The sequence below is a fragment of the Filicampus tigris genome, chromosome 10 (genome assembly GCF_054856515.1).
Source record: "Filicampus tigris isolate MCC_2025a chromosome 10, RoL_Ftig_1.0, whole genome shotgun sequence".
Classification (NCBI taxonomy): Eukaryota; Metazoa; Chordata; class Actinopteri; order Syngnathiformes; family Syngnathidae; genus Filicampus; species Filicampus tigris.
The window spans coordinates 6,506,354-6,529,794 of record NC_141226.1 but is presented as its reverse complement, the minus strand read 5'-3'; the positions used below and the strand labels follow the sequence as shown (position 1 = coordinate 6,529,794).

Here is a 23,441-nt window from a genome sequence, read left to right as displayed (position 1 = left end):
CTTATTTAACAAAAAATAAAATGTGATAAAAAAAAGAAAATTCTATAACAGTATGTTGTCACCATGTCCGTGTGGGAAAAACTTATTGATTGCAAAAGAACAAAGGAAACTGTTAGATGGCCTTCATGGATGGCAACAGCATCCTGAGTTTGAGCCGAAATCAACTGAATCTGGTAGTACACGTCCTTACAGGACATTGCAATCCTGAGAAGCATTAAAACACCGTAGGTTGAGCTACATCCGCAAGGTGCCCAAAATGTGGTGTAGAAGACAAAACACCAAACCACCATGTGGCAAGGTGTGGCGCTTACCGGGATATTTGGAAACGATACACAGGGAACGAATTTCTCAAAATAAAGTCAGTTGGTGAGAAAATGAATTTTAAATCTTTGGCCATATAGTTGATGTAAGCTGGAAGGCTTGCTCAGTATGACCAGAGATAACTTAATGCAGTGTTTTATCACAATGTGCCTACGAATGGCCTCAATTATATGTCATCCCCGCTTGTTCTTATGCTTCCTTCCTTACTACCTCCTCGTTCCAAAAGTGTGGTGTCGTACTTACTCTAGCGTTTGCCATGTTATGGTTATCACTACTTGTGTATTTCCGGTGGGTTGAGCGCAAAACACAGCGGGACTGCTGTGGGACAAATGTGCTTGTTTGTAATGCAATAAATGTCACCCGAGATTCTTGTCCTGCTTTACACCTGGTCCAATGATGTGCGGCAATCAGTGAGGTTGCAGCAGAGGGCATACTAAGTCCACAGGGATGACGCCTCAGAAGAAGATTAGGCTAGAGTGCAGCTTTGTGCACAGATAGCTTCAAGTTAGTTCACACCGACAGCCTTTCTTCTCTCTCTTTGATGCCCTCACTCTACCAGCAACTGTGGACAAGCTCCGGAGAGTAATTTATGTCCTTTTGTTTCTTATCGCCTTCCTTCCTATTCTATTTCCACTCCTGTGGAGATCAGTGCAGTTGCAGTATTTTACACAAGTAGCGAAATCGCAACAATCTGTGATCATCCTGCTGTCCCATCTGAGCTTCTCCTACCAAAGTCTCAAACACAAATCACGTCCGGCATTCAACTTGGCGCCTGGATGTATGACCTTCATTAAGGGAATGTCACATATTCCGGTCCCTCTCACCAATTGTCTCAAGGCTCAAGTAGCTTTACTTTTCCTCTCTCAATTTGCCTTTTCTTCTTGCCTCCTCATCATTTCATATCTAGCTTCACAGTCTATTCCAAATAATAAATTGCTGCTCTCTGGAGCCAAGCACAGTACAATCATAACCTGGAAATGGATATTCACACACACAAGGCAGAAACACTTGCCACTACTTCAATACATGAGAAAAACATGTTTCTTATTTAAATTATAAGATTTCTTTTGAATTCAATTAATAGTTCAAAGCACCTGAAACAATTGTTGTGGAATTTGTTGTACGAAGCCATCGTAATAAGACCACCCCAAGCACATCCCAGGGAGTAGAAAATCTGTGATGCAGCATCTCCCCACACCTATAAAAAAACAGCAAATTGATGACAGTAAATGAAAAATTTTGCAGATGGAGTATTGTGTCCATTCAGAAATACAAGCAAATAATAATTATTTGACATTTTATATATTATTATATTATACATAATATGTAACATTATACATATGAATGCTCTTGTAAAACAATACATTTCTAATATCAAAAAAACATTTTCAGCATTAAATATATTATTTGACTCTAAGAGCCATGACAGAAACACAAAACTGACTTGATTGCTGCTTTAATAGAGACATCAAAACCAAAAACCAAACATGTGTCATCACATTGTACGGGTGTGTCAACACACACACCACAAATGCTTGTTCAGTATCCATGAGTAAATATAAACATGAAACGTTTCTTTAAAGCAAATACCTTCGCATCGAGGACCTTCTGCCACTGAGGAGTCAAGTAATACATGATGCCATTAATGGCTCCATCCAGAGTAATCCCACGGATGAACAGTATGGTCAAAACAACATATGGGAATGTGGCTGTAAAGTACACCACCTGCAAATGAATACATGAACACGTAATTACTTTAATAATAGGAAATCTACTCGCTCGGCCTGTGTTCATCAGGTCGAAGTTGGACCTCACTACGAGTATCCATCCATTCATCCATTATCGATATCGCTTAAACCTCACAAGTGTCGCGGGGCTTGCTGGAGCCTATCCCAGCTGTCTTTGGGCAGTAGGCTGGGGGACACCCTGAATTGGTTGCCAGCCAATCGCGGGGCACACAGGGACAAACATCTGCACTCACAATCACACCTAGGGGCAATTTAGAGTGTCCAATCAACTTACCATGCATGTTTTTGGAATGTGGGAGGAAACCGGAGTACCCGGAGAAAACCCACGCAGGCACGGGCAGAACATGCAAACTCCACACAGGGAGGCCGGAGCCGGGATCGAACCCACGACCTCTGAACAGGCGGACGTGCAAACCAGTCGACCACCATGCCACCACTACAAGTATCCATACCCACAAATGTTTGACTGACCTTTCCAGAGGATTTGACACCCCTGATGAGGCAGAGGAAGACAACAACCCAGGACACAGCCAGGCAGCCCAGGATTGGAAGGCGCACTTCTCCCAAGTTACCAATGCCATCGGAGATGTCCAACACATAGTGTCTAAAATAAACACATGGGCTTTTTTACGAGAATGTCCAAAATCATTTGCCCCCCTCTTTTCTGACTGGCTTCCTGTGTTCAAAACTGCTGTCTGAACTTAAACTTCCTTCATAGGTTTATGCACCTACAGTATATTATGAAGTTATATTATTGCTATGCGCAAGATTTGTATCAATAATTACTTTTGGCCGGTTTAGTCACCTTACATCTGTGGCTGTCACATATTCCAAGTTTGGGTGCACACTACTTACCTCCCAATATAGGTTAGAGATGACACACCACTGAAGTTGGACTTTTTGCACCATTCATTGCTGAACTACAGGTATTGATCATATCTTCTGCTCCATGAAACACATTAATGCTCAGTAGTACACATGGCACTCCAATTTATTTGCCTCGGAGCCCTACTAAATGTGCCTCGGAGCCCTACTAAATGTGATCATTTCAATGGGCGTCTTCTGTATGCAGCTGAAACTGGTGGCCTTTAACGTAAGATTCTAATATAATAACATTAAAATCATTATGGCCTTTATTAAAATGTTTTTGGGGGGAGGTGAGGTAGTGCACAATATGCCCTGTGATCTGTGATGCGGCCCAATCTTAAGTTAAATATTTTGGGGTGGGGTGGTTTCATCTGATTGAATATTATTTTCTGAACGCAAGATTAATCAGAAAAAAAGACTAGCAGGGCACATAGAACAAAATAAAAACAAAATTTATGACTTGACTTCCGCTTTTTTATTTTTAGTTAAAGCGGAAGTCAACCCAAATATTTTTTTTTGAAGAATATGTTCTGTGCAGGCCCACTAGTTGAAACACAGCATTCTGAATACTAGTGTGTTTCTGGAATATGGGGTAAGCTACAAAATCCACCATTTTTTAGCCATCTCCGGGGGCGGCCATTTTGTCACTTCTGTCGACTGAAAATGACATCACACACAGTCAGGGTTCAGATAACGACCAATCATAGCTCAGCCTCAGAAAACAGGTGAGTCGTGAGGGTGTGTGATGTCATTTTCAGTAGACTCGTGCACCGCCTGCTTGTGACCTGAAGATTACGTTCTCAATTATTAAGAAACTGTCTCCAGTAAGTAGCACCTTACTTCAGATAATGTGCGACTGTCCTCCATATCACTCATGAGGCTGTTCAAAATTGATGAAAAGCAGCTGCATTTCCAGGAATGAAGTTCAAATATTTGAAAGAAGTCATCTGAAGTGAAGCGCGTGTGAGCAAACCTTATCTCACAGGTGCACATTGGACCTTGAGCACAACGAACCCGCGTTCAAACAAGGGGACTGCACTTGTATGGAATCCAAGTACAGGAGGTCCTCGGGTTACGTGGTACTCAACCTAAGCTGTTTTGACGTCTCAACGCCTGAGTTTTGTCCGCCATTTTGTCTCCAGCCCCTTAGTGTGTGTAAAAAATAAAGCAGGATCTTCTAGCGATGAACTAAGAGAACAGCCATTACGATGGAAACGTAGGTGGATATCATCAAAAGGGCGGAGAGAGGTTAGACGCAGACGAACATCGGATATTTATTTAGAGATTTAGGGAGTATCCGATGTGGAAATGCGGGTTACGCCGCCAGCGTAGGAACGGAACTTGTTCATAACCTAGGACCTCCTGTACATCCTTGTATATGTGGTGCAGATGTGTTAAATCATCTGTGCTGCCCATGATTCAAGATGTTCACAATGCTCTCCTGAGACTTACTTCCAGTATTCCTCGCTGGGGCTGGTTCTTTTGGTGCGGTTCACTATCTCACTGACCCCGTCCACCATACTGCGAGTGACATTAGCCATGCTGCCGTTGCTTTGGGGCACCACGCCACTGCAGTCCGGCGTATTCCAGGGGTTGTTGCAGTACGTCCATGGCAATAAATTTGTCATGGATGTGAAAAAGTAGTAGAAGGCAATGCAAATAACCACATTGTAATAGATCCCAATATAGGTGGACACCACCATCATGCCATAGCCCACACCTAGAGGGAAGAAGAGACGATATGTTTCTGCTGAATTCGGTCAGAATGACATTAAACACGAACAATATGGGCCATAACTACAATGATAAAAATGAATCATCACTCAGAATGTGTTCATGACTTTTGTGTCTGAAACTTTATGTATTTAATACATAAAGTATTGGATTAAGAAAAACTGAAAAACTAGGTTCTTGTTGAAAAATAGTACACTTTGAATTATGTTTGTGCTTTTCACATGGCACGAAAAGGATTGAGATCTCAGTGGTTTAAGTGACGGATTGATTTAACATGATTTTGGACTTTGCCACAGGACACAGTTGATCCATCACGTTTACCTTCAATGAATTACATTTTTGACATACTTTGACAAACGGTGGGAGGTTGTTTACTGTTTAAAAAGACACATTTTACTTTTCCACGAGTTTGTTTCAATCACATTCACCCAAAAGGTGTTCAATAGAATTAAGCCAGATTTCCTCTCAAATGGAATACACTGCACATGCATTACACAAATACATTTTGAGAGGAGGCACAGGATCTGGCTTTAATTTTTTATTTTATTTATGAATATTATAGTGAGGATAAGCAGTTTGGAAAATTGATGGATTGACGTAAATAACATATTCTTACCTCTTACCGCTGACCTTAATTAGCCAAAGATAAAAGGTGTTTGAACTGCCCAAGTTTGTGGAGTCTACAATGGACCCCGCATACTTGCAATTCGGCACTCACAAAATTTTTGTATGCGGATTTTTGCATTCATGCCGGCCCTGTCCCTATCCGCAACAAATTGCTGGGGTCCACTGTATTGCGATTAGACTTATAATTTGTTTTGGGATTTTGCACAACGCAACCCTTACCTTGACTAGCTCAAATGTATAAACAGTTGTAGAGGGACATCATGAGTCTCACATTCAAACACACAAACCTTTGAACATTGGACTAATCTTCCACACTCCCAGACACCCCTGGCTGGCAAACTGCCCGAAGGACAATTCAAGGAAGAAGAGTGGGATGCCACAAAACACCAACATGATAAAGTACGGTAGCATGAAGGCACCTGGAGGAGGAGACAGGACAGTCACAATTCAGACAACACCAGCTTGTAAAGGAAAGATTGAGTATCCAAGAGAATTTTGATTGTATTGTGGCAACACGGAACCAAACTTACAGCACAAATTACTTCAAACACGCAGAGAAGTTTAAAAAAAAAACACGGGCTCAAATATTCCACGCCTCCCCAAAATGGCCCTTCAAATGCTGATTTTCCTTTTTGTTCATGTATTATGCGCACCCCCGATACCCACATTTGATGAATTGGAATTTCTGCTGCTGTTTTCAGACACACATTTGTTTGTGTAAAGAGTACTTCTCTTATCTTGCTACAGTGCTTTAAGGGGGAAGAAAAATAAGTGCCGGTAATCCCCTTATTCAACTGTTGCCAGGTCAGGTAAATTTAGGTGGTGGGTAACAGCAGATAATTCAGTTAATTAAGAAAGAAATCAATAAATACATGATAGATAGATAGATAGATAGATAGATAGATAGATAGATAGATAGATAGATAGATAGATAGATAGATAGATAGATAGATAGATAGATAGATAGATAGATAGATAGATAGATAGATAGAACAATAATGAATAACAATGAATATGTACTTGGCACTGAATGAGTTATTTAATTAATTAATTAATTAATTTAATATAGGTTGAAAAATATTTGTAAATCATTGTATTCTCTTTTTATTTTCGTTTTACACGATGTCCTGACTTTATTGGAAATGGCTTTGTAAAATGGGCACCTTGACTCAATAAAGGTTGGGAAACTGTTGTAGGCAACATGTGAGATGCATCAGCTGTGTGTACTCTGCCCTATAAAAGACAAGACTGCATGTCTAAACGCAGCTTTGACCTGAATTCATACTGGTTCATGGCTCACATTGATTACAACTGAGACGTAAACCAAAAAGCCACATGAGCGTACAGTGTGCCATCAATATCTGAATCCATGTGTGCTTAGCTTTCTTCATCAAATCACTGGGAAAACACACATTTTTCTCACATAATCTTGTTTGTTTTGTTGGAGCTATCAGGAGTCATGCTCCAGTGAGCTAAAAAAAATTACGTTTGATACAGGCGTTATGTCGAAAAATTATTGCTAAATGGTCCTGCAAGTGCATGATTTACATCCAAATGACAGGTTCCTAATTCAATTTCATCCAATTATACTGAGGTAAATTGTACAGTCCGCATGACTGAGCAAAGAATTGACTGTTCAAGAAACAAAAGAAAAATGTAAAAAAAAAAGTATTTGTGCTTTGGCTTCATGGATACCTCTTTTTACCAGTTGATCATTCAGTGTGTGTAGCGAAATGTTTAATATGCACTATTGCATGCACCACGTTTCTCAGTGATGAAATACCTACCCCCTCCATTTCTGTAGCAGAGGTAGGGAAACCTCCAAACATTGCCTAGACCCACAGCATAGCCAACACTTGTGAGGACAAACTCAATTTGGTTCCCCCAGTTCCCTCTCCGGAGGTTTTCATCCTTCTTCACCGGCTCACCTGGAACTGCTCCATTCTGTAACAAGGACACAGTGAAGGTCAGCATATGGCAGCCAGTTGATATGTTTCACATACAGCAAGTACAACAGATTTTTTTTGTGCATGTAACATGAATTCCTTTTCTATGGATATGTGCAGCTGAGAGCTTTCATCCCCATTGGATGGTTTGTGTGTTTGTTTAGCAAGAGTCCGCAAAAAAAACCAAAAAAAACCCATCTGATTTCCATTTCAACTAGGTGAACATGTACCACATCTTTTAAGCGAGTGTTTTTCAAACTGTGCTGCGGCGCACTGGTGTGCCGCGAGATATTGTCAGGTGTGCCGTGTGAAATTATCTAATTTGTGTACCTGTGCAGTCTAGCGCATGGCAGCGTAATCATGTAGTTACTACATTGTAGTACTCTTCCATACCAGTAGGTAGCAGCAGCAGAAGGTAGCTAATTGTCTTTGTTTAGAGACAAGCAAATTAGTGACGCATGTTTATCCAAACAGGCCCACACTGAGTAAGTATCAATATGAAACATTATAAAATACTTTTTTGTTTGTGTTTATTGAATTCTTATTTAAGACGTTATAATATAACATCATTCTTTGATGTTAAACAATTGCTTATATATACAATATAACACTTATATTGTTAAAATAAGCTTTTTTCAAAGGATTTTTTCAATGAAATAAAGGTGCCTTGACACAAAAAAGTTTGAAAAACACTGTTTTAAGCAACTGGGCATTACATTTTTAGAGCAAATTCAAATTAAATTGAGGAATTTTATATCCCTCTCGTCCGTGAAACCGTCCTCCATTGTCCGTTTAATTCTATTGTTCATAGTGAATCCTAAAGTAGGTTGTTTGTTAACATACAAATGCCAACAAAAAAAATGTTTGTTCCCAGACATTTGTTTTTGGCACTTTGCAAATCTTTCACACTGCATTCCCAATAAATTGGTGCATCAGTGGTGTAACATTAAAACTGGGATTTATTCACTTGTATATTATATGTACAGTGTCATTAATAAGTATTTGCCATGTTCTCAGATTCTTACTTTTTTGTTTCCCCACATTAATGTTTCAGATCATCAAATAAATTTAAATATCTGACAAACATACAACACAAGTAAACAGAATGCAGTTCGTAAATGGTGATTTTAATGGGGACTTTAAGAAAAAAAAAACAATTCAAAGTTACCTGGCCCTGTATGAAAAAGTACTTGTCCCATAAATAAAATAACTGGCTGGGCCACCATAAAATAACTGGCTGGGCCACCCTAAGCAGCAACAATTGAAATCAAGCATTTTCTATCACTGGCAATGAGTCTTTTATATCTCTGTGGAGATTTTTTGGCCCACTCTTTGTTGCAGAATTTCTCAAATGCAAAACGCTCAGAAACACTGGAGGGTTTCCAAGCATGAATGGCCTTTTTTAACTCTATATAGGTGCCTGTGTGTGTCAGGGTGTTGTGTGTGTAAGTGTGTGTATGTGTGTGTGTGTGTGAGAGAGAGAGAGAGAGAGAGAGAGATAATGCGCGTGTGTGTCTGTGTCCCAAAACTGCAACTCAATGTGATCCTGTTATTTGCACCTGTTCTGCCATGAAAGTCGGCAAATTCTATTGAGTAATACTGGTGACAATACACTCACTTCTGCAAACACAAGTACCGGTACTTGGCACACCTGTCGCTATGAGCTGGCCATAGGAGGCGGTCCACACCCCACCAAGATGCTTGCGCCCCCCTACTTGGACATTACCCCCCCCCCCCCCGTTTAATTTGTATTTTATTTTATTATAGTAGCTATTTTTTGTTGAGAAATATCATTGATGAGTTATTTTATCACTTAGACATTAAACGTATAAAGAAGCAATGGTTGATTTAGTTTAGTTTACCTAATCTGTGTTTAGGGACCTAATCTGTGACCGCCTATCACGGCTTTAATGGGGTGAAAAAAATGCAGATGCTTAATGTATAGGCATACGTGACATACGCCCGCCAATCGTTGAAGAGAATCTGTAGTTGTGATAATTAATTAATTATAGATACAGACAAGAGGTTGATAAACCCCAAAACAAAATGAGACACTAAACCAAAGCCATGCCATGTGCTCTCTGAAGAATTTGAGCCCAAGCCCTTAGCTAATACCGCCTGACCATGTGCAGGGGCACTGGCACCCAATGAAATATGCTTGGGCCACCCCGGGTGGCGGGCCAGATAATTGACTTTTGGGTATTTTCTAATTTTTGGGGGGATTTTTTTTCCACATTTGTCCCCAATTCACAGGAGGGAACATATAAGGAATGTTTATCAGTGTTTTCAGTTTTTTTTTTCTTTGCTTTGCAGGTCGCTTGAGATTTTCTCATTTTGAGCATTCCATGCACAAAGATCCAGAACTGATAAGGATTACACAACTATCCCACGCAATGCACATATACCAGCCCACAGATACAACAACACAGATAAAACAACATAATCAAAATGATGAGCAAAGTTGTGACAGAGGAGATAATATAAAACAAGCTGGAGAGAAACAGCTGACATTCAATTAAAGTGGATGGCACACTGTATCCTTTGGACTATGACAATATAATGATGAAAACTGAAAAAAAATGTTATGTGTGAGAGTCACTTGATAATGGCCGCATCTGAGAAATGTGATGCAGAGTCTCTGATGCGCATTACCATTAACGAGCTCGCTCAGTACACGGCACTGGCAAAATCCTGAGTTAGGTTTATGATGACGCATCACTCATGTCTGGTAGGTATGGTGGTGTGCAGAAATTACTCCAAAATAAACTGGATCGGAACATACCGTATATTCACCAGTTTAAAGCGGAAGTCAACCCAACCTTTTATTTTCAAGAATATGTTCTATGCAGGTCCACTAGTTTAAACAAGGCATTCTGATTAATATTGTGTTTGTGTAATAAGAGTTAAGCAGCAAAATCCACCCGTTTTTAGCCATCTCAGGTGGTGGCCATTTTGTCACTTCTGTCGACTGAAAATGACATCACAGTTGCTCAGGGCTCAGAAAATGACCAATCATGGCTCAGCTTCAGAAAACAAGTGAGCTGTAATCAACGAACATCAATGGGATGTCTTCACTTTCCCTTTCTTCTTTTACAGGCGCTAAGGGCAATAGATCTCATATGGTAAAGATTTTCATTTGCAAGTTTAGCATGAGGTGAATGCACTGAAGCAGACAGGATCAAAAGTGAAATTACCGCCTTAAGAGCCCATAAGCATTTGGTCTTGTCGTCCCGATTTCAAGCATCTTCTACACATCTCCCTCCCCCCTCCATCATTCCATCTGCTGCCATCAGATGGTTGCTCTCTTTCACTCCTGACCTGTTCTGTAACCTCAGCTACAGTGCCGTGAAAAAGTATTTGCCCCTTTCTGAGTTCTGATTTCTTGGGCATATTCATTACACATACATCTCACAAAGACAACTCAAGTAAACATAAAAAGTTAAAATGATGATTTTATTTATTAAGGGGGAGAATATATATATGGCCCTATGCAATGAAGTAATTACACCCTGAAAGTGATAAATGCTTGTGCTACCCTTGCCATCAATAACTGAAATCAATCACATCATCCATAACTCCTTGACGGCAATTATCGTAAATTCTCATCAAACTGCTTCCGCTCCAAATTCGTTGATTACTTTTTAACTGAAGAATTAAAAATGAACACAACATCCATCCATACAAATCAAGAAGGAGTTCCTCGGACAATGGCTCCTCCTGTAGACAGTGACGGGAGCTATCTCAGTGATAGTGGGGACGGTGATAGAGAATACGCTCCTAAACCAGCTGAAAATAAGTTTAAGTATCAGCTTGTTTGTGACATTTATGGATGTAACTACGTGTACACTTAAATGTCTGCTCTCTTCTAAAGTGGTTTCTTTTGTCTACATCTTTGTCTAATTGTAATTTTAAGGCCCAGACTATGTACAAATGTGCAAAGTTCAACGTTCATCTGTGTCTCAACAAAAACAACAGCTTTTATGAAATTCACAAGTGAGCTGAAGTGACATGCTCACTCTCACCCTGAATTGTCGGTCAAACTGAGTGGGAGTAAAGGTAAGTAAACTTGTGTTTTATGCTTGGAATTGTGGTTCTAAATTAACATCCGGCAACCCACCAAATCCGGGTTGAAATGTATTTTGGCGGGTAAAAACATACCCAGCCAGTCTGGCCAGTGTGCATGAGGCAACTGTGTCAGTCAGATATCTTCAGGGTTGGGAATCGAGACTCGATAATTGGTGGGAACGGAATATTCAACCACAATTGTTTGCATTTTAAATTTCTGGTTTCCCATCATGGTGCCTTGTCCGCCAAGCAGACGAGCTTGTCTTGACTATCGAAGAATTGCGCACATGCGCATGAAGCGGGTACACCCAGCGCAGGTCACAAGTGTGTCTTAACTTTGTGAAACTAAATGAAGAGTCGCCTCAGTGCAACACTTACAGTATGATAATATTGCGCAAAGGAGGTGGGATGACATGTAGTTAATGTAATGCTGTTTCTGACGAGCTTTGTGCTCCCTCCCCGTCCAAGCCTCAGCCAAGTGTCAGGCCAGTTAGAGCTGCAGTTTTTAGGATGTCGTTCGGGGTTCTCTTTTGTGATCTCCGTGATAATTCCCCATTGCACGCTTGAAGTGATTTTGGTCGGCTGATCATTCCTGCAAAGGTTCACCACCAATGTTCCCAGTTTTCACTGGCTTTGACTGTGGTTCGCTGGAGTCTGAAAGCCTTGGAAATAATTCTGTAACCTTTTCCCCTGCCTCATTTGTGTACAGGCACTCTGTCCGCCTTCCGAGTCCATGTAATTAGCAACAAGTCATTGTAAGGGTAACCCTTCAAAATGTTCGCCCGGGCCAAAAAACGAAAGGTAGACGCTGAATTCAGGAAAATATGGATTACTAAATATTTATTTACTGAAGTCAGTGGTAAACCCGTGTCTTTAGTTTGTGGTGAGTGAATCACCGTGCTTAAGGAGTATAGCATTATGAGATGAAGCACGCGGAAAAATACAGACATTTGACTGAGGCTGGGAGAGCGCAGATATCCAAAGATTATCTAGCAAAGCTAGAAAAACAACAAGGCTATTTTACCAAGCTTCAGACAGCCCCGGGAAGCAGCAACCGCGACCAGCTTTGTGATATCCACCAAAGATTGCAATGAACTATAAGCCATTTTCAGAGGTGTAATTTGTTAAAAAGTGCTTGGTGTACTCTGCAGCGTTAAGATGTCAGGAGAAAAACGAAGTAATGAAGTTTACCAAATCCAGGTGCAGATCCTCTCTTACTGAAAATCATCTGCCATGCGTTCTTCACATCTCCACCTCAAACATTCAACCTGACTTTGATGCACTTGTTGAAGCTCAAAACAGGCTAGATTTATCTCTCTGAACGAAAAAAACAAAAACAAATATTGAAACATGTTTACTTTGATTTTTTTTCCATTGTTTTGCAGTTGGGACAAAAATGTTGTGAGTTATGATACATTACTACTCGCATACAAAGACGTTGTGGTATCTTAATAGAAAGTTAGAAACAGACAGCATTTTAGTGTTAATGTTACTGAAAAAGAGTTACAAATGTTGCACGATTACCACTGTTTTGCATAATTTCACTGAATAAACATTTTTTGGTAAAACAACCGCACTCTCTCATTATCTAACAATAACACATTATCTTACCACCTTCAGTAAACAATGTAATTTACTTATTTCAACATAGAAACCAAATTAATAACCGGAGTAGATTTCAAACTCAATTCAAACAGTTTCTCTCAGGGGGAAAAAGTAGGTGTCATCGTGAGGTGTGGCATATATTTATTTTCTCTGGAGAGCAGGTCACGATTTGAGGATTTATTGCAACATTTATATGAAATTAATAAAGACCTATTGCAATTGGAATACGCCTGTTGAGTAGACCAACATGTTCCTTCTGGCACGTATCGAGGCATTGCGTAATCAGTAAAAAAATTAAGAAAGACGAAGAAACAACAACAATAAAGACATCCGCTACAGCAAACTCTACATTATTGTCTAATGGCGCTGTAGTTTAACTGAGAGGCATAATGAAGGGAAGACCCAATCTGCTGGGCAGAAAAATATCAACTTGAACAAGGGAACAGCAGGCGTTTTCTCAGAGTCCTTTGAGACTAACTGTGCTTGCATGTCAGAAAAATAAAACAAAGAGCCTGTTTTTAGCATCCCATGATCTTAGAGCAGGTGGAACACACAGGGAGCAGAGCAAACAAGTGCTGGTGAGAAGACTGCTCAGAATTAGACCCGTCACAGCGGTTTGGATGTGCTCTCGCAGCGGTTCACATATTGGACCCCTTCTGAAGTTGATTTTGCAAAGAGAAAATGCCAGAAACAGAGTACAGCTGTGTGTGGTTCTTGTTGCAAGCGATTTATATTATACGTCTGACTTGGCTATCACTAACCAGGTGTGTGCCGTCAGAAGATAAACACACACACAGATGCACAGAAGCTAATATGTTAACAAATTAACATTTGGAAGGGTACTGGAAGGTTTACAGAGTCCACAATTAGGCATACAGTTTTACAATGCATGTGATATCCCACCACTAACTAAAGAAAATCTGTATTAAAAGCTACAGAGAGTTGATGGGTTTAGAATGTGTTGCAACGTGATAGATTTCAGTTAACATATTTTATAGGTTAGCAGCTATTGGAGAATTTGTCGTTGTAGAACTTGCAGTCATACTGAAATTATAATTCCATCCACACTGCATCCCAAAATTCATGACCCGCAGCTTTCAAAAAGGAAGCCACCACACTGCTTTACATTATGCTTGCTTTATCTTAACATGATAACACTAACTAGTTTTAAATGCCAGGCATTTTCTAATTAGTAAACAACCAGTAAGCAAACGACTGAGGTAGATTAAGCTATAAACATGTATGGTAATCAGGGTTGGCAAAGACTTTCATTAGGAGGTTTAGCTTGATATTTAAGGAAATATAGTGGATCCCTGCGGACTCATCCATTCGCCAAATTTTGTTGAACATTTTAAAAAATACTTAGGGAGGTCGGGTAGAAACCCTCGTTTTTCATAAATACTTACTGCCGGTGTATCCCCGCTAATTGGGTTGGGCGTGAATTACACATGGATTTTAACCCTTCACGGGCCGGCCCGGGGTCCTTTATTTTCCAAACAGGAAGTTTTGATTACATGATAGTTTATAAGAATAAGTGGAAAAACTGTATACAACAAATGACAGCTTTTGTGATAAGGTATTCATGCAAAATAAAAACAGATATATATGTTGGATACACCGGATTACGCACAAACCAGCAGTTTCCAATTTTGAATATGAAAAGAGATTTATGCAAACCTACTCTGCTAAAACAAATTTTTTGCTTAGTGTAAAAATACACAATATATATCCTTCGTATCCAACCCCGTGGCTTCTTACCTTCCCGCGCTACACCAGCTGAATCTGTATTTCTTTTTTAATGTACTTTTTATTTTTTTAAATAAAATACTTATTCCAAAAGACGATAGCCTGCCTTTGAATTCTGATCCCAATGCCAACTACATACCATCTAGATTTTTAGTCATTATCTGTTATGTTTGGAATAAAGTTAAGGTATTCAAGCCAAACATATAATGTATGCGCAGCGTCAACTAAAGAAAATAAAAACAATTGGACAAATGTTATGAATTGACGGTATGCTGAAATGTTTACAAATGGATGGAGAATTTATCAATGTAAAAACAAAGTGATGTTTTCCTCCAGGCTAAGAGCCATCATACACAGAGAAGGACACACTTTGCTTATTCGCTGGACCTCCTGGGCAGTCCATAAACTTTGAGTTTCTCATGGCATTTTCTCTTACTTAAGTGACCCTGATGTCTCCACCCAGGTGCTGTGGCCTATGGTGTTGGCTCCTGTGAGCTGTCAGACAACAGTCACTGACTCTCTTTCACTGCCACATGTGTTTTTTTTAACCATCTGGGCTTTATGTAAGACCACACATGGCCTTGCTTTTTTTTCACCCACTAGTTTTAGTGACTTTCCTCTATTTTCAAGGTCGCTTTTGAGTCAATGTTTACTTTTTTGAAACACATGTACATCTGTCACTCTGTCACTTTGCTGCCCTGGCTTCGGGACACCACAAAATCAACACTGAAAGAGTTATGTTGACATCAGACACACAGTAATTCCCCCCCACAAGTCAACTATATAATGGGCATGATGTTTTGGCATGCTGATCTGAAAATTGTATTTTGCTCAGAAGATGGTATTTTGGGAAGACTGTATATCAAACAATCCTTTAAAAATATATTTTTTAACTTCATTATAGTGATTTTTTTTTCAAAATCCTATCAAATAATGAAAACATAATATCAATTTGTACTTGTACAATATAGATTGTGAACTAAGGATACAAGATATTTTCAACTGAAGATAAATCCAAACTGTTAAGATTCTAGCTGCAATCACAAAAAAGTAAAACGGAAATATTTAAGTTGAACATTTTACTACACTTCTGATAAACTAAAATATAAAGATGATGTGATGTTTACCACCCATGTCTGTCAACACTACTCAAAGTCTGTCAACAAAGTTCCAACCTTGGGATCAAATGTGAGGCCAGCAACGTGACAGGACAGGAGGAGGGTTGAAAGAGCACACCTGAGCCCCATGCATCATTTTGAGCAAGCGTGTGCCTTCTCTGAAGCCAAACATATTATGCAATGTTTGACTTTATAAAATGATTGCATTTCATTGGGAAGCTCATTTACAAGATGGAAAAGTTCTTTTCAGGTCACATGAGTCAGCTGTCCAAACACAACAAAGTAAAGAATCAAAATGAGTTTGCACATAGCGATCCCAGTCTCGGCGGCAGGCAATCGGCGTCGAGAGAATGATTTTCACATCACACACAGACAGGCTGCCAAATAAAGAAAAAAATTCCAATAAAAACAACAGACACATGCATAGCGTGGTGATCGGTGAAATAAAAAACAAAATGGGGCACATGTCATTGCATCTGTGAGACCGAAAGGTATACAAAACTGTTTTATTTTTTATTAGTTTAGCTGCATGTCAGGGGTGGGGCACCTGCGTGTGACGTGGTACCGACTCGGACTGACCGGGCAGGTCTGAAATATAGACGGGAACTCATAGACGGACTAAAGCATAGACGAATGCCCAGCTCTATTTTTCTCTCTCTCTCTCTCTTTATATATATATATATATATATATGTATATATATATATATATATATATATATATATATATATATATATATATATATATATATATATATATATATATATATATATATATTTTATATAATATTATATGTTTTATTTCAGAAAAACTTTTATTGTATTCATGTTGCACCATATCTAAGGGGCACAAATATAGTACAGTCAATTTTCTAATAGTATTTTCTAGCTTTTCCCTAATATCTTGCCTGTCCTAAAATGTGTCACTACCGAAACACACAATTACAGAAGAATAAAAATAATTCTACTAGCCGATTCATATTTTTTTCCATTCCCCTCTCTACAGAGTGTTTTTATATATTAATACATATGGTTTTGACATCAAAACCAATCAAAATGAATTTTTAACAGAATTTAATATGACTTTTTCTGAAATAAATCAAAATGTATGTGCTATTTTTCATTGTAAAATGTAGAAAGTTGATCATATTGACTTCAAAAGTCATTATTAATTAAAACAAACATACCCTTAAACAATCATTATCAAAAATTGTTGGTTAATTAGTCAACACTTTTTATTTTTGTTAAAACATCATTTTTTTCGGTAGTGATTGCAACATTTCGGTAGTGACCATATTGTTGCTGCTGGTGCAGTAATACTTTGTGTGAGGGTAGCATTGTAATCACTTAACTACTTTTGCTATATTTTATTGTGTATCATAACTAATGAAACATTATTTTTTCCATTTTCTACTGCTTTGTGCTGTACACAGGGTCGTAGGGGGTTGGAGTTGATCGCAACTGATTTGGCAAAAGCAGGGTACCCGCTGGACCGGTCACCTGTCCATCACAGGGCTCTTCATCATTGAAAAACTATGGTTTCACCTTCCAAATGAAAATTTAATTGGAATGACAAACATTTTTGTAACATACATTTCCCTGCATGTATGTTCCCTCTCTCTCTGTTTTTCGAGAGACATCCGGTGGTCTTGCCTTTTGCTCCATGCTCCTCTGACTTTCCTTTGCTCTCTGCTGGATAATTCATTGGTAGACTTCAGCTTTCCTTCTTCCTTCCATCTCTTATTTCTTTCTCTTTACTTTATCAAATATTCTTTGGGTTTCACTGGGTCATTGTAACCCTTCGCCTGTACTGTGTCTCTGCTAGGCTTTTTGGCATTTTGGTGTTTTTCCCTTCAAATTAAGATAAAATATGAAATAGAATATAGGTAAAATCAGAGAGAGATATGTATGACATATGTATCTATGTATTTTATTATTTAAAAATTACTTTATTCAAAAATAAACATCACATTGTCACTACCGAAACCATTATGCCACAACCAAAACCTTTCTGTATGTTTCCGTCGTGACTGTTTCAGTTTTATTTTTCCCTTCAAATAAAGATAAGATATGGAATCAAATATAGTTAAAATCAGAAAGATCTTTGTATTACATATGTATCTATGTATTATATTATTTAAAACTTACTTTATTCAAAAATAATCATCATATTGTCACTACCGAAACCATTATGTCACAACCGAAACATTTCAGTATGTTTCGGTAGTAACTGTTTCAGTTTTATTTTTCCCTTCAATTTAAGATAAAATATGGAATTGTATATAGTTAAAATCAGAAAGATCTAGGTATTACATATGTATATATGTATTATATTATTTAAAACTTTATTCAAAAATGAACATCATATTGTCATTACCGAAACCATTATGTCACTACCAAACCGTTTCGGTAGTGACCGTTTTGGTAGTGACCGTTTCGGTAGTGACGTTTTATGATAGTTGTTGACAATACTGAACAATGCTAGGCACAACGTGGCTACCATAAATAGTTTTGAGCATGTGTACAGAGATAGAAAACAATACATTTAGCATTAAAATCAAAAGTGCTCATTTTATTGCAGAAATGAAGTGTTCGGTAGTGAAGGTCCTAAAAACCACATGCTGATTTTCAGACTTTGGAGGGCACATAAATTAATACTGCTGCCAACTAATTACTCGTCATGTGCCCAGTGATGAACATGAAGGTAATGTCTCTTATTGGTGAAATTTCTGGGGATGTGGCTAAAACCAAGCCCTGCCTACAGAAGTGACATATAAAAGATTACTTTTTATACATTCAGTTTAATAGTATCTCAATTAATGCCTTGTGGTAAAATAGATCATAACAAGATATTACTAAATATGCAAGGTCTGAACACTTCATTGTTTTTTAAATTTTGATTTTCATTGTGGGACAGCAATTTCAACCATTTCCCGTAGAATGGCTCAGTAAAGTTGCTGATAATACAGGGAAATATTGATAAAAGTAAGAAGTGTGTGAGTGCCAGTGTGTTTGTGTCCTTGTGTAATCCACGTCATGAAAAGCTAAACTCAACTCAACTTTATTTATAGAGAACTTTAAAACAACCATCTCCTCCATACAATGTGCAAAAATTGATAAGTACTGCATGTGAAAGTCCGGTCTTGCAAACATTCAGAGCAAAAAATGTCACTTTTCTGGTATATATAATATATTATATATATATATATATATATATATCCATCCATCCATTATCTGTACCGCTTCTCCTCACAAGGGTCGCGGGGCGTGCTGGAGCCTATCCCAGCTGTCTTTGGGCAGTAGGCGGGGGACACCCTGAACTGGTTGCCAGCCAATCGCAGGGCACACAGAGACAAACATCCGCACTCACAATCACACCTAGGGGCAATTTAGAGTATCCAATCAACTTACCATGCATGTTTTTTGGAATGTGGGAGGAAACCGGAGTGCCCGGAGAAAACCCACGCAGGCACGGGGAGAACATGCAAACTCCACACAGGGAGGCCGGAGCCGGGATCGAACCCACGACCTCTGAACTGTGAGGCGGACGTGCTAACCAGTCGAACACCGTGCCGCCTATATATATATATATATATATATATATATATATATATATATATATATATATATATATATGACTTCTGTAGGTAATTTCCCCAATCACACCAAATTAATAATTAATAATAATAATAATTAAAAATACCTATGACTGAACATTCAGATTCTCCTGCCTATCATGTACTTTATCATGGCTCATGCACCCATTGGTGTTTTCCATCAGATTCATTCATTACCTCTGATATTCTGACAGTACATTTAAGTAGTTGTTTCCCATAAACCGCCCTTGTCATTTCAATATTTTGGTGGAATTTACACATGTATTATTTTGCAATCAATGATTGCGCCTCCGTTTTTCAAAGCGGCACATGTAATCTTCACTCAACCTATATAGAATTTAGTAAACATGTCTGTCTGCAATGACTGAATTCACTCAACCACTATGGGACAAAAAGCCCACCGGATCCCCCCAAAAACAGACTGTTCAAAGCTCTCTTTATGAGTGCGCTGTGAGGTGAGAGTAATGGGCCTAAAGACAGTGTAGACTGTGGCTTCTCAACCTGCTACCATTGGGACCACATACCAAAAGATTCTGTTGGACAGAGACTGAATTAATCCCCCTGCATGGCTGAATAATAGCTATCAATGGATGAGTTGTCAGGCATAGAAGGGTTGAAAATGATGTCCATAGTAAATTGTTCATCCAGAAATTTAAGGTACAAGAAATTTTCAAAAGTCCATATAATGCAAATGTGTCTCATTATGGTAAGTACAAAGTGGTATTCATCTGCAATCATAAGCTGCATTTAAACATGACAATTATGATGTATTTTCATTCATCCTATTCACCTATTCCTGTAACAAATACAACATTTTATTTAACACTTAGTAGTAAACAGAAGGCAAAACAGAGAAAAAAAAAACATCACAGATAACTGCTGTTTCTTGCTACAGTATGTTGGTGGTTCTAAACTTGCAATGGCCTTTCACAATTTTTAAAAGCATTTATACAACATTACTGCTGTTATGTCTCATCCTGTTGTGCACATTATATTATACTGTAGCATGTTGGGGAGTGTTTCCCAGCATGCTTTGAGGGGTCTAGCAGTAGTGTGTTTTATTCATTCCAATGCGTTGATGCTGTAATACGAGTATTATACTGTTCTTTACATGTTTGTTGCTTTTGCTGCTTATGTTAATGTAACATGACTAAGAGAATTAGGGAAAAATTGACACTTCAGTATCATGTACCTGTCCATCCTAAGTGTAGGACAAAAATGTCAAACTTGAAGTAAGTGTGAGGTTATTGTGTAATATACATTATTATGTCAAATAAAATGTATTATTTTTTTCTGGGGCCCTCTAATAGAGATATTTGATTTTGAATTACTCATCGTATAAATTCAAAAGTGATTTGCAGTGAGCGTCATGATTGATGAGGCACTACTCCTCTGGAGTCAGATATAAAAATGTGAACCGGAATAGAAGATTATCCAATATTTCAATTTTTAACCTTCATTGAAATATATGTTTCAAATAAGGTAAACATTTAATTTAATATACCGTACGTTTTCAAAGCTTTTGATTATGCTTCCAGGCAATTCCACACTGTTCAATAATGTGATAGCACGAAATAAGCTCATTGTTGTTGGGTTGTTGTTTTAACTGCTGAGATCCCTTTTTTAAAATTAAAAAAAAAAAAACATTTACTCTTCCCTTAAATTTTGCATGTTATGAAATCCCAGATTAGAAAATTTACCCAAGTGTCACAACAGCGTGTCTGATGTTATCAAAATCGGTAACGAATTGGACAAGTTATGAATTTATTGGAATGAATGGAAGAGATCAGCACTCCCGGTTCTGGATGGCGGCTAAGTCGTCATGTCCTCAACCAGCCGAGCTTTTCTCTAATAGTGCATGTGTCACCAACCTTTTGAAGCTGAGAGCTACTTTTGGGTACTGATTAATGCGAAGCGCCACCAGTTTGATACACACTTCTGAAATAACCAATTGGCTCAAATTAACATAAATGATGTTATTACAACAGTATTTTCGGACCATGCGCACTTAAAATTCTTTCATGTTCAAAAAAGTGTGCCTTTTAATCCGGAAAACCTTATGTGAGGATGGATGTCGGCATTTCAGGTCATCGTCATTAATTCAAATTCCTTTCTATTATGATCGCGTTCTCATTCTGATCTGCAGCTAATCGCTAGCAGGCGTCTATTTTTGTCATACCGGAACGATAGCTTTTTCCTCCTTCCGTGTCCAAAAATAATGGGAGCTGTAGTACGACTAACCTAATGCAGTGGTCACTGGTTAGACCCAACGCAAACTGATCTTTTCTGGTGGCATATTTCCAGTGTTACAATGCGGGGCCAGACGGGCGAGTCAAACTACACTTTGACACCGATCACCAGATAGAGTAGCGTTGTTCAAACTTTTTTTTTGTCTGTCGGAGGTTCCCCTTCATCTTTTTCCCCTCGAAGCAACTCCTGTGTAGTTGCACGGCAAACAAAAGCAAGCGAGACACATGGCGCTGCCAGATATATCGTGTCAGGTCTGAACCTAGAATAATAGCGATAAATCTAGGAAATAAACATACGTTACAATTAGAATAAACTATTGAACAGACAATGCTTCACAAAAATGATGCACTTTATAACCCTTATGTATGAAAATGTTCTGAAATAGGCCCATTCATTGATATTGCGCCTAATAATATGGTGCACCCAATGGTTCAAGAAATACACTATATGTTTTTATTACTAATTAATGATTTTTATGATTGTGATTTCCCACAATAATTAGGAATTGGATAAATATTATCATACAACACATTTTTTCTATAAATCTCTGCTAGTGTTTACATTTTCAATTTCCCATCACTGGTGAGTTATTTTGACTTTGTAGAACAGGTTTGCGGGCTTCTCATGTGGTGCTTGGGGGATACCTGGTGCCCACAGGCACCACGTTGGTGACTACCTGCTCTAGTGGTTATGTATGTCTATGGGCTTCTTCTGCGCATGCGCCAATGGAGCACAGCATTGCCACATGTTGGCAGCAGCAATGCACTTTCTTGACTACAGCGTACACTTTAAGTTACATTTCCAGCCATAAGAGTAACTAAATGTCATGCACATTCATTAAATATATTAGACAGACTTGAACATCAGCATGTGCAGTACATGTGTGATAAAGTACCATATTTTCCGGACTATAAGACGCGACTTTTGTCCTAGGTTTTGAGCCATGCGGCTTATTTTCCGGTGCGGCTATTCTGTGGGTTTTTCTTCCACCGCTCAGAGCGCTCTAACCAGAATTACAGTACAATTTGATACAATACATTTGCCCAGCCATTAACTGGATGTAGCTGCAGGTGGAGGAGTTCAACAGGCGAGGGCGCTATGCACTAGGTTATTGCATTAGGTGCTCTAATGCTTTAATTTTATGTTTTCCGAGAGGTCCCGGAAGTGCACATGAATGCGATTGGCTGATGTTACGTATGTTCTGTTGTTTCGATGTGAAATGCTATTGTTGGTTTAGTACAGTTAGCAGCACGTCGTGTGTTGGATTGGCTGACTTTATTAACAAACTAGAGCGGCAGCCGGCAGTGAAATGACGATAAGTACTGTTTATTTTCTCTTGGTTCTGTTCTAATCAGCAACGTTGCTGAAGTGTTAAAAGGCACTGTTAGGAAAGAATCTACTCCGGTACATACATTTACATTTACAGTTCATAATCGTTCTGTAAATGCAGTAAATAAAGTTTTCAACATATAGAGGTGCGGCTTATATAAATGTGCGACTTATATAAGGTTTTTCCCCCAGAAATTTTTTAGAAAAATGGAGTGGGTGCGGCTTATACAACGGTACGACTTATAACCCTGAAAATTCGGTATGTATATTGGCTCCCACTAACTGCCAGCATTGGCAATTCATGTGTGTAGCCACTGGAGACACTCTAAGAGCAATGACTACTCTTATCTTAACCATTTAAGTGAGTATGGAAAGTATTCAGACCCCTTGAAATGTTACATTGCAGCCATTTGCCAAAATCAAAAAACTTAGGACCTCAGACTGGGCCAAAGGTTTACCTTTCAACAGGAC

At 38.7% G+C, this 23,441-nt stretch overlaps 1 protein-coding gene across 3 annotated transcripts in view; it reads right to left on the bottom strand.

Annotated features, from left to right (window-relative positions):
- The window catches only part of slc6a9 (solute carrier family 6 member 9), a 74,155-nt gene that overhangs the window by 14,648 nt on the left and 36,066 nt on the right, over window positions 1–23,441 (bottom strand). For all 3 annotated transcript variants that reach the window (XM_086042603.1, XM_086042605.1, XM_086042604.1), the window contains 6 exons: window positions 7,085–7,241; window positions 5,585–5,716; window positions 4,389–4,656; window positions 2,541–2,673; window positions 1,912–2,046; window positions 1,416–1,519 (listed from right to left, as the gene is read on the bottom strand). In XM_086042603.1, the coding sequence (XP_085898729.1) occupies window positions 1,416–1,519; window positions 1,912–2,046; window positions 2,541–2,673; window positions 4,389–4,656; window positions 5,585–5,716; window positions 7,085–7,241 (929 nt within the window). The remainder of the gene's footprint in view (window positions 1–1,415; window positions 1,520–1,911; window positions 2,047–2,540; window positions 2,674–4,388; window positions 4,657–5,584; window positions 5,717–7,084; window positions 7,242–23,441) is intronic.